Source organism: Microtus pennsylvanicus, chromosome 2, assembly GCF_037038515.1.
Source record: "Microtus pennsylvanicus isolate mMicPen1 chromosome 2, mMicPen1.hap1, whole genome shotgun sequence".
Lineage (NCBI taxonomy): Eukaryota > Metazoa > Chordata > Mammalia > Rodentia > Cricetidae > Microtus > Microtus pennsylvanicus.
The window spans coordinates 4,267,673-4,278,935 of NC_134580.1; the positions used below are offsets into that span (position 1 = coordinate 4,267,673).

Here is an 11,263-nt window from a genome sequence, read left to right on the forward strand (position 1 = left end):
GAAAGGGAGAGAGAGCATAGGTCAGACTCTAGCCCCTAGCTGCCAGAGTTGCAGTGGGAGGGTTTTCTGCAGGAGAAGTTGGTAGTCCTGGGGCTGGAACTATAGCATCCAAAGTGCCCTTTACCACTGAGTCAGCTCCCCGGCCCCTGCCATGAGTCTTGCTGCATACTGCCTTGCTCACCTTGAGCCAAGCTGGATCCTGTGCAGGGTCCAGCTCTTCCCACCACTTTCTAAGAAAGTTGGCCAACCCCTGCCAGCCACTCATGTTTATTTTGAACACTTTCCATGTAGATGCTAAGTAAAGAGGGTCCCAAAGGGACTCCAGGGTGGGGAAAGAGCTCCCCCCTCATTATCACCCTGTGCATATCCTGTGTTTGTGAGGAGGCCTTCCTGCAGCCTGAGGACATTCCAGGGTAGGCATTCTAAGAGGAGGAAGCTGCCTATGCCAAGCGCCTGGAGGGGTGAGGTCACAACTATGGCTGGCTCTTCCTGTCTATCCAGCTATGCCTTCCCACCCATTTGAGTCCTGTACAGGAGGATATTGGGTAATGACATACCCATTCACAGTCTGGTGGGTGCAGAGTGCCTGCTTCCCATGTTTCAACCCACGGGTGCAATCCTGGCTTGGGCTCTCCAGCACAAAGGGATGTTAGAAATACCTTCTAGAGAACACCATTGTCCAGGTGGGTAGGAAATGGATTGGTTATCCAAAGGAGTAGGGACAGCACGTATGGACAGGAGAGCAGGTCAATGCCTCTAGACAACATAACCTCAAGGACATAAGGGACATAAGCCAGGTCAGTTGTAAGGAATAGAGAGTGGAAGAAGAAACGGAGGTGACAGGCTAGAGCCATGACAGGCACGACGAGGCATACTGAACCCTAGGAAGGGGGCAGGACAGCCTACGGTGGCGTCAACTTCAGTGCCTCCATTAGACCCTTGCTTGGGAAGCGGATGCTGTCCAGGACAGGTACCAAGTCCAAATTAGAGCAGAGGGCACACTCTAGGGAGCTGACAGAACTGACCTGGCAGAGAATAAATAGATGAACCAAGACTACAGAGGGGACTTGAGATGGAACATGCCATCGGCGACACAGTTGTCACATGGTGGGCCCATAGAAAGTAGTTACAGCGCAGTGAGCACCAGTGTCCAGCACCAGGCCCAGGGTGACGCTTGAATAGACTTCTGCGGATCTGCTGGAGCAGGGATTGGTGACAACATGGATAGTGTGTGCCCATGCATCTGGAAACCAGGCCCGGTTCACCGAGGTTCAGGGCAGTTCCACTGGCTTGCACGGCTCCGGCGTAGGAATGGACTATCGTCATAGAGTGGATGGGGCCTTGCAGGGTATGAGTGCTGGCGGATGAAGCGTAAGAGGCTGGGGCGATGTGGTCGGACCTGCGCCCGAGCAAGCAACGCCACCTGCTGGGCAGACACGTGCGCTGCCGCAGAAACCGCAGACTCCGGGTCGCCCTGCAGCTGTCCTAGGTCTGTATAAACGGGCGTTTAGGATGCCTGCGAGAGGAGCCTGGGGCCGGCCCGCACCCATTTTATCTTGTCCGCTCCTCTCCAGCACCCTCCATCTCTCCAGCACTCTCCCCCATGGCACATCCGGTCCTCACCCTGGAACAGAGAGTCCAACAGGTCCTGACTGACTCCGCTGGGACTAGCGTGATAGACGAGGAAGCCTGTACCAAAGCAAACCAGTAAGGTCTGGCCCAACCCTAGAAGAGGCTGGCTCAGCTCTGGGAGCCCTAACAACGTGGGTAAGACCGCCTCACCTATGAGCACAGTGGCGGCCCGGCGCAAGGGGTCCTGTGGGCTCCGCAGGTAACCCTGGGTCTGACTCAGGAAGTGTTTGACATGGCTTGGATATCGCTGAACCTAGGAACACAAATGCTCATGACAGCACAGAAGGATCAGTCCTTCCTGGGAAAGAGGCTGGAGCAGGCACATGAACAAAAGCTACGGAATGACAGGCCTCAGGAGCCCGGTGGTCATGTTTAGCTCAGGTGCAGATTGTTTTGAGGGGGAGTGACCTATAGAATCCTGAGAGAGCAGAGGCAGACCGTACCCTCTCCCCATCAGGGTGCTTCCTCTACTAACCAGGCGGTGGCAGACACGGCTTAGAGCCTCAGGGCTGTCGTAGTGAGCCACAGTGACCATCTCCTCTAGCAGGCCCCATCGAAGGGCCTGGTCACAGCGAGCTAACGTCCACTCTGAGCTCTAGAATGGAGGAAACAAGCAGGGTTAGCGGTCCAGAAGATGGAAAGTGGCGGAAGAAAATGAACTGTGGCCAGAAAAGGGTGGCAAAGTCCAGGGTGAGGCGCTTAGTATAGCAGCCCACGGGAAAAAAGACAAGGACCTCGAGGACTTTTAGGTCCAGGGCTTTTTTTCTTTAAAACCTTCAGAGAGGCCACAAGATTGGAGCGGAAGTCCTGGATGAGACAGAACACTGACCTCAGCAGCATCCTGGCTGGAGTCATGTAGGCGCAGCAACAGCGGTACCAGACTCTGCAGCACCAATTTCCTCAGGGGTCCCCGAAGCCCCAACCGGAGCCCTCTCTGACCTCGCCGCACCAGCGTTCCAAGGAGTCCCACTGCCGAAGCACGGACTGAGTCTCGAGCCTTCATGAAGAAATACAGTCAGAACTCAAGGCAGAAACCGTGGGAGAGGAGATTAGTGCAGAGTAAGGAGGGGCCGGGGGCCGAATCAGAGGGCTTCAGATTAAACTTCGATATGATGGTAGGACCACAGGCAACTGGGCGGGCACCCTAGGGGGAGCCTGTGGTTGGGACTGCGCAACTATAGACAGTTCCAAGCGGGACGCGGTAGGACCACAGGGCAGGATTTTGCTCACGTCGTCCAGTAGCGGCGGGAGGCGTGGTCGCAGCTCAGAGCTGAGGAGCCTCACGGGTGCTCCCGGCTGCAGTAGCAGCCTCCGCAGCGCGCCCAGTGCAGCACCCACGAGCCGCGCGTCGCCTTCGCCCAGCGCTCTAAGGAGTACCGGCAGCAGCGTGTTCACGTGCCTTATCTGTAAAGACAGGACTTGTGGCCGGACCCTTCCAGACACAGCCTAGGACCCGCCTGGCCCGGCACTACCAGAATGGCACCTTCCCACGATTCATTGCAAGGTGGCCAAGACCAAGTAGGCCCAGCCAGCGCACGGTGGGCTCTGGGTCGCACTGCCAAGTTCGAAGCCGCTCCAGGATGACATCCTCCCGTAAGAGCCGTGCAGTGGGCCGGCTCTGCAACAGCTAGGCAAGAGGCATAGTCAGTGCATCTGTGCGTCTGGGCAGGCAGTCACCCCTCACTACACTCCAGGGAAGCAGGCTCACCCCCGTAAAGAAGGCCATAGCTGTAAGGCGATGCGGTTCGTTGGTGCTTCGTAGCCGAGGAAGCAAGTCTGCAAAAAGGCCTCGGAGATGGTGATCGGCATGCGCCACCATGGCACTGGAGAAGGATAAAAGGGAGCTCTTCCTTCGCTTGGAAGAGCTCATCCCCACCACCTCATCTATGCCACCACCGCACCTTGCCAGCTGGGAGCCTCCTCCTGTTGTGTTGTCCTGGGGTGTCTCCTCACCTGGCCAGCAGCAGGACACCCTCCAGGTGCGTGTGGGCTCCTACCAGTCTCCTCCAGCCTCCTGCTTGCTCCATACACGTGACCACCATTCGGCCACCATCCCCTGTGAGCAGGGCCTTCAAGGCCTCCACTGTGCAGCTGGAGGTGGAAACAGTAGAGCGGTGGGCAGTGAGGGCAAGAAGGGCCTGTCCCATCCCCCACTCACCCAAGTGTACCTTCTCACCTGGCGTGGCTGTGAGGTGGCCCTCGGTGAGAAGCCTCCCAAACTTTAGGGCTCTCAGGGGAATGAACACCTTGAGCCAGCTCGTGCAGCTGTGTGACCAGTGCTAACAGCAGGTGAGGGTAGAAGCCTCGAGTGGCTCCCACGCAGCCAGAGACTGCCAACATCTCCCCAAGAGCGCGTGTGGCCTGCAGATCGAGTGAGCCCACCCTTGGAACTCTGCCAAATGTGAATGTGTGCAGGACATCCCCCACAAGTGTGACTTGAGTCCCACCAGCACAAAGCGACTCTTTAGTTGCTTGTGGCTGGGCCACACCCCCTATGGCATCTCCTGGAGCCACTTACTGCCAGTGCCCCAGGCTCAGGACCCGCCGCGCCCTTCAGTGCCCACAGCAGTTGCACCAGCACCTGCCCGTTTACACGCTGGTTCCGGCTCAGGCTTCGCCACAGCTCAGCAGCTGCCCTGGGGGTGAAGGGCCTCGGAGTGAGGAGGAGCTGTGTGGAATTCTCGGGGAAGCCTACCACTCGGACTCTAGGAAAAACCTCCAGAAATAAACCATCTTCCCACTGGCCCACATCCCAGAAAAAACGAATGCAGACTGCAACAGAACCAGTCCCAGAGGCCAGTAGCCATCTGGACCACACTGAGCCCTGTTAGGTCAGGGACAGGGAAACAGACCTACCGACTACTCCTATTTTAATTATTGTAGAGAATAAATCTAAGATAAGTTCTGGGGTAAATGACACAAAGAATCAGAGATTTCCAGGAGCTCAAGCCGTCCTGATTTCTTATCCCACCCACATCTGCAGGAAAAAGCAGGAAGGGGGGGGGTGCGCGCGCGCGTTAAGCTAAACCCGGGTATGGGTTAGGGCGGCAGCGACGATCAAGGGAGGGGATTCTGAGGCCCTGCTCCCTTACAGCTCAGTGCATCAGGGGCCAGATTCTACCATCAAGCAATCAAGCGGGAAGGGGGAAGGAAGCCGCGTGGGGCCGCACAGCTGGGAGGGCGGGGCAGGTTACCGGTCTGGGGGTAGTGAACTGGGTAGCAGAGCACACACCACATCCTGCGCATGCTCCAGAGCCAGTGCGCTCAGCACCCGGAGGGCTGCCCGCCGGGGTCTCCCCTCTGCCAGGCTAGGTACCTGTGCCAGCAGCCCACGCACCAGACTGTGGACCTGGGTAAAAGGGACCAAATGTCAGTGGTCAGGGTCCCTTTAACCCAAAAGGAAACTCTTGCCTGCACGGCACCACTTAGTCAGAGCAGCCTTTAGGGGGAGTGTGCTTGAGGCTGCCTTCTCCTCCTACCCAGAAGGGAGGCTTGTAGGATTCTCTAGGTTGAAGTGGGGATGCTAACCTGGTCCTCCAGTCGTTGTCCCTGGGCTTCCAGGGCTGAGGACAGAGTGAGCGCAGTTGCCTGGGTCCCGGCATAACCAGCCTCCTCCAAACAGGCAGCTGTATACAAGGCAAGGTCTGCCAAGGCTCCTTCCTCCCAGGGATACTGGGAGGCCTAGGGAAGGGGGTATGGAACATGGAGTTTATGAAGTCCCCAAGCCTAGCTCAGCTTTCTTCCTTAGCCCTCCAGTCTCCTCATCCTTCAGATGGCTACACACCCTCTTCCTCTATGGTCTTTCCCCTGCTTTTACCCTCAGTAGTTTCCCCAGCTCCAGTACCACTTGTCTTTCCAGTGCCTAAGCAAACGACAGCCAAACCTTGCATCACCCAGTACTCACCTGGTAGGGTCTCTCGGGGCCTGGCTCCTGGACATCCTGTGGGGAACAGTTCTCACTGCCCGCTGTAGGGGGTTGCACTTCATTCCCAGGCTGGGCCTCAGAGGCAGGGGTGAGTGTTTGAATGTAGGTCTCAGCCTCAGGTACCACCTCCAGGGGCTCAGCCTGAGGGCCTGTAGAAGAGGGTCCCACAGGCTGCCCCTGGTTAGCCCGGATTCCTTCAGCTAGAGCTGTCAGAGTTAGGGACCCCACAGGGCCATCTCGGCCCCGGCCCCACACACCCCCAGCCATGGTGTTCCTACCAGCAGCACCTGCTACCACTCTTCCCGTGAAGTTGTGCCTAGATCTGACCTAGAATCAGGCCCCGGGCGGGCCCACAGGCGGGCCTACAGACAGGCGTGGTGGCGTGGGCATAGACGTGCATGCGTGTCTGAGCAAGTGCCAGTGGTTGGCTGGGGAAATCACAGAGGTATCCTAGCATGGGCTTGTGAGGGGTTTCTGCTCAGGCTGCAGGAGTTACGTGGAATGGCAAAAAGACTGGCTCTGCCCACCAGTGCCCGTGTAGATGTGGACTGTAGAGAGGAGGAAGGTCTTTAGCCAACTCCCTGCCCCTCTTATCTTGGGGAGGGCTCCGGAGCAGTTTGAGATCGTTCTGAGGAGGCTCTAGCAGGGTCAGGGGCCGGTCTAGGCCCCTGTATTGTCACACAGCCAGACATCCTGGGAATGGGTGTGGTCGGATACTGTCATCATCTCTGAACTTAAGGTACTTGGGGTGTGAGCAAATGGGGTGAGGGCAGGCAAAGCCTCCTAAGGATGTTTGCAAGTGCCCACTGTTGTTGGTGTGGGCCACTCTGTATCCTTGCCAGTTCTGAGGTGGTATGTCTTACGCCCTGTATGTCCTCCACTCCTCGGCTGAGACTGTTTCCCCATGGCTGCTAAGGCAGTGTGTATGTATACTGCGGGCCTAGGCGGATCCCTTTCCAAGCTCATGCTCCCAGAGCTGACCCGACCTCTGTCCTAAATCCCCACTCTCCACCCAAGTACACTGTAGGCACTGCCCAGAACTAAGCCAGGGGAGCTGGATGAACTGGTCTGACAATCTGCTTGGAGAGGCGGAAATGCGTGTGGAAGTATTCCATGGAATGGGCATTCACCCGGGCATTCACCCTCTTCAGAACCATGTACCTCAGGCTACCCAAGCCCCATCTCTGCTTCCTGCCAAGCCATGGATCTCCAGTGGAGATATGAGTAGGAACGGCCCCCAGAGGCTCACACATTTGCACGCTTAGTGACCAGGGAGTGGCACATTTGAAAGAATTAGGATTAGTGGGTGTGACCTTGTTAGAGGAAGTGCATCCTTGGGGGTGGCCTTTGACATTTCAAAAGCCTGTGCCAAGCCCAGTGTCTCTCTCTCTATACAACTCTCAGCTACTTCTCCAGCACTGTCTGCCTGTGTGTCACCACGCTCCTCAGTGTGATGACAATGGATTGACCTCTGAAACTGTAAGCAAGCCCCCAGTGAAGTGCTTTCTTTTACAAGAGTTGCCAGTGTTCATGGTGTCTCTTCACAGAAACAGGACGGTGACTAAGACACCCCTCCCAGGCAGTTCCTCCAGCCTTGCCTCGCTTGCTGTGCGCCAGCTCTCAGAGAGTCAGCTCCTCGGCACCTCAGCTTTTTCCATCTTCTCCTCCTTCCTTGGTTATTGGGTCAAAAGCTGACACCCCCAAAGCCAGGGCCTGATTGACATATCATAGGTGATCATGCAGGGCTGGTGTGGGAAGCTTGAGATGGGGGGATATATGGATGAGGGACATTGCCCTTAGTAGATGTGGGAGCCTGAGGCTATGCGACTCTGACACCTCATCTCAACCTTCTAGTAGGTGAGGGCCTTCACAGAAACATCCTCAAAACAGAGGTAAACATAAACCTTCTGCATCGTAGGGTCGTGCTGTCCACTCAGACCTGGTCTCCACAGTCCAGCCCCATGGCTGCCTTCCCACATGCTGGGTGGACCTGTGCCTCCTCGTATGCCTGACTCCCCGCCCAGTTAGCTCTGATCCCGAGCCAGCATCTCTCCCTTCCCTTTTCCCTCCCCTGCAGCTGTGTGAGCCACTTCCATCTCCGGATGAGTCTAGAACCTTCACCCAGCAGTTCCTGAACCACCTCAACACAATTCCAGGCTCTAGAAGTCAAGAGAGTAGTAGACATTCGTGAACTAATGACACACGACAAGTTGTGGGGACAGCGAGTCATGTTATTTCTGGCCGTTCGCCACCCCGATGGTTTTTACAAGGGACCTCCAGCACCAAGACTGTCCACTAGAGCCTGAAGCTTCTCTGACAGTGCAACCTGCAGAGAGAAATAGAGGGATCTGAGCTGCTGGGGCTGGGGGTGGGGCAGGGAGCACACGGGACACAGGGAGGCCACCTATAGGCCTACCGGATACACTCGGGGGCTCTGCAGCTGCTTATGAGCTGGGTTGAGGCGGCTCAGGGACTGCTGGGCGAAGGTTCTGGACTCGTCCAGAGATGGAAGCGGCTCACACAGCTGCAGGGGAGGGGAAAGGGAAGGTTAGAGATGCTGGCTAGGGATCAGAGCTCAGCTGAAGTGAAGACGCAGATGAGGGGCAGTCACCTGTCCCTGCTGCAGGCAGAGTCGCAGCAGTGGTTCCACCTGGGCTGGCTTTACAGTGCAGGGCTCCTGAGCCCCTCGGGGCCAAACCCTGAGTTCCTGCCCAGCCTTGGGTGGGGGCTCTTCTGCCAACTGCAGTAGGTCCATTAGGAAAAACCCTGAGCAAAAGCAAGAAAAATGTCAACTAGGAGATGGAGACTTGAAAAGGGGCAAAAGGGAAGTAGAGGAAGTCACCATCAGAGTCTAGGAGCCGGAAGGCAGCCTTGCTCCCTGGCAGTGTTTGCTTCTCGCGGTCCTCTGTCAGCTTCATTCGAGGTTGGCCTCCCACAGACACCAGCTGCAATGGCAGGGTGTTCAGATAGCTGGACCCCTGTCCCCTGCCATCCATGTTCTTCCAGACTTGCCCTACCTGGGGCCAAACACTCTCTTTACCTTGTAGACACAGCCCATAGAAGGCTGTTTGGGACAGGTGACCACACTGGTGCCAATGCCAATGACGTTCACCTCACTGCCCTGTGGGGAGAGGAGGTGACAGTGGGCCCAGCTGCCACCTGCAGAGTGCCAGAGCCCTCTAGACTACCCTCCACCTGTCCCTCTTCCACTCTACCTTTTGGGCCAGCCGTGCTAGCTCCTTCTCATCAATGTTGTTGCTGACTGCAATGGGAACGGATTCCAGCCAGGGCACCTGGAACCTGTACGTGATGGGTTCACAGGCAGCACCCCCTTAGGTGCTCCTGATTCACCCTGGCCTCTTTCCTTGATCCCTCCCTCCCCATCAGCCATGCCTATATTCACCCTTTTCTTAGGAACCCCTGGTGGTCCTACCCTACTCCTCCCTCCCAGAGCTTTTCCAGTTGCCCCCGAAATAGGACCATGGTCTTGGCATAGGAGAGACAATCCCTCTTGTCCAAATCCCATCTCATTGGGACTCCCACAAGGAGTTTCTAGGAGGCACACGGCACCCCTCATGGGGAACTCACTCGGCACCAACAGTTCGAAAGATCCTACGGATCTCCTGGGCCTGCTGAAGCAGATCACCGCTGTCGAGCCTCACGCCCACTGCCCTGTAACCCAGCTCCCCCAAGGCCAGGGCTACTGCCAGGAAGTTGGGAAGACCACTCCTGCATGTAGAAAAACAGGATCAGGAGCTCAGTCGCTTTACCGAGGTCACCCTGAGAGAATGCTCATACCTCACCTGCGCACACTGTAGGAATCTAGCAGGCCCTGGAAAGCCCGGGGAAAAGCCAGAGCATAGGCCACAAATGCTGCCCGTTCCCCTGGATGCGGCTCCTGCACCTCCAGTCCCAGGTAGGTGCACACACGCTTCAGCCACAAATTTACACTGGCAGCCAGGTCCACTGTGGGGCCCTCACTAGAAGCTGGAGCCAACATCTGCAGAAAGAGATTAGATAAAAGATGGTTCTAGAGTACAGTGTAAAACCTGGGAGTGGCTAATATATCGTGGCCTGAGGACAAAGGTGATGCCATGTAATGCCAGCTTTCTAGTACAGCCTTATGCCAATCCACCAGCATATACAGCAGGGGCCAGCCCACCCTAGCCGGGGTAAGAATTGGTTTGGAGATCTTGTCCTCTAGAGTAGAGCTGGCTTGAGAAAGGTACTGACTGATAGGGCCCAGCATGGATACACACTGTACACACTGAGTCAGAGGTAGGAGGATCAAGATTTCAAGACCAATCTGGGCTGCACAGAACCCTGACACAACATAAAACAGTACTAACCGGGTCAGGGGGCACCTCACTACCCGAAAATGAAGTGACAAAGGAATGGGCCAGGGTCCCTGCCACCGGCACACCTCTCAGTTGTCCAGCAAGTGTGTTGCTGCTGCTGTTGAATCCTGGGTAAAAACGCAGGCGGGCTTAGGGGACTCCAGGAATGTTGATACCTTCCCTTCCCCAACCTACGCCTTTTCCCGGCCTCACCGCCCAGGTAGCTGTAAATGGAGGCTGTGAAACCCCCATCTGGACCCTGAGCTCGCCGCAAGCCCATCTCTAGCAGTCTCTTATCAGGCCCTGCAATTAGGCGAAGTCGAGCAGCATTGGTGGCTACGAGGCTGTGGAAAGTGACAGGCCAGGAGAGCCCAGGTGAGAGTTGCAGAGTCACCCCAGTGTACCGACTTAGCCCCGCCAAGCTTCCGACTGCCTGCATCTCTCAGGAACTCCGCTCACCTAGCGTAACTAACCAGACACAGCAGGGGAGTCTCCAGCAGCTGTACCAGAAGGAGGGGCCCGGACACCTGCAGCAGTGGCACCTGCGGGACGAGTGATTAGTTCCAGAGCAGGACCTCCTGGATCACCTCCCACCTTTTATCTACCCACCCAGATCGCAGGACACTCACACCAGGAAAGGCGAGAGAACCCTCTGGCAGGGCTCGCACCGTCACCCCAGAGCAGTCAAGATTCCGAAGATGCTCAAAGAACGTAGGGTCAGTGTCTGGGGGTAGCACTGAAGCCAGGAATTGCACGTCTGGGGGAAGAGAGAATACGTATGATCTGGGGGAGGACTTGGCCAGGCAAGTGCAGGCCCCCTCAGACAGAGGTCAGGGGCACGGGAGCGGGATTCTCTCCCAGCCGGAGGAGCATCAGTGCGGGTTGCGGAGCTACCTGCGTCCCGCAGACGAAAGGCACGCAGGAAACACAGACAGTCCTGCAGACCGGCGGCCAGGGCAAAGGAGCCTCCAAACGGACAGTGGCGGAAGAAGAGCTCGAACTCTGCTGCCTCGCATGCCCGGCCTGCACGCCAATAGCCCAGCGCCATGGTGGCTTGGTAGAGGTCGGTGAGCAGTGGCCGCACCACATTGCGCCCCTCGCCGTCCTTCTCCATCGCAATTCAGTACCGTAAACGCAGCGTGACAAGCCAGGCTAATGGCGCCCTACTCCGCCCCCCAGGGCACTCATCCAGGGAACTAACCGACCCAGAGGCGGGCCTTTCCCGGCAGCAGTGGGCGGGGCAAGCCACCTAAACACTGCTAGTGCAGGGACCCAAACCAGCCAGGTAGGCGACCCGCCTACCTCTACCCCAGCCTCCTTGACTCTGCTGTTTGCCCTTGAGAATGGTTCTTACTGGGTAGTGGACTTA

At 57.0% G+C, this 11,263-nt stretch overlaps 2 protein-coding genes across 2 annotated transcripts; both read right to left on the reverse strand.

Moving 5' to 3' along the window:
- Positions 1-1,167: 1,167 nt before the first annotated feature.
- Mroh6 (maestro heat like repeat family member 6) lies at positions 1,168-5,824 on the reverse strand. Its single transcript, XM_075963497.1, has 14 exons — positions 5,537-5,824; positions 5,161-5,313; positions 4,827-4,981; positions 4,151-4,268; positions 3,809-3,993; positions 3,586-3,723; positions 3,341-3,455; positions 3,116-3,259; positions 2,863-3,036; positions 2,462-2,629; positions 2,108-2,227; positions 1,783-1,885; positions 1,624-1,689; positions 1,168-1,491 (listed from the first exon to the last, which is right to left on the reverse strand). Exons 1-14 carry the CDS (start codon positions 5,822-5,824, stop codon positions 1,262-1,264), a joined length of 2,157 nt encoding a protein of 718 aa, XP_075819612.1. The 3' UTR covers positions 1,168-1,261.
- Positions 5,825-7,768: 1,944 nt separating this feature from the next.
- Positions 7,769-11,108, reverse strand: Naprt (nicotinate phosphoribosyltransferase). The gene is made up of 13 exons (XM_075963498.1): positions 10,789-11,108; positions 10,524-10,651; positions 10,354-10,436; positions 10,108-10,238; positions 9,907-10,022; positions 9,361-9,557; positions 9,146-9,286; positions 8,773-8,857; positions 8,598-8,678; positions 8,400-8,502; positions 8,169-8,323; positions 7,974-8,081; positions 7,769-7,883 (listed from the first exon to the last, which is right to left on the reverse strand). The coding sequence occupies exons 1-13, from the start codon at positions 11,006-11,008 to the stop codon at positions 7,821-7,823; spliced, it is 1,611 nt and encodes a 536-aa protein (XP_075819613.1). The 5' UTR covers positions 11,009-11,108; the 3' UTR covers positions 7,769-7,820.
- Between the last annotated feature and the right edge of the window lie 155 nt (positions 11,109-11,263).

Bases quoted from the DNA above. Each gene is read 5' to 3' on its own strand.
- Naprt (XM_075963498.1), bottom strand. From the start codon at position 11,008: ATGGAGAAGGACGGCGAGGGGCGCAATGTGGTGCGGCCACTGCTCACC. The intron at 10,652-10,788 runs GTAGCTCCGCAA...CTCTTCCCCCAG, and splicing joins CTTTCGTCTGCGGGACGCAG to ACGTGCAATTCCTGGCTTCA. The intron at 10,023-10,107 runs GTGAGGCCGGGA...GTTTTTACCCAG, and splicing joins CATTTACAGCTACCTGGGCG to GATTCAACAGCAGCAGCAAC.
- Mroh6 (XM_075963497.1), bottom strand. From the start codon at position 5,824: ATGGCTGGGGGTGTGTGGGGCCGGGGCCGAGATGGCCCTGTGGGGTCC. The intron at 3,260-3,340 runs GTGAGCCTGCTT...CCTCTTGCCTAG, and splicing joins CTATGGCCTTCTTTACGGGG to CTGTTGCAGAGCCGGCCCAC. The intron at 1,492-1,623 runs GTGAGGACCGGA...CCGTTTATACAG, and splicing joins GTTGGACTCTCTGTTCCAGG to ACCTAGGACAGCTGCAGGGC.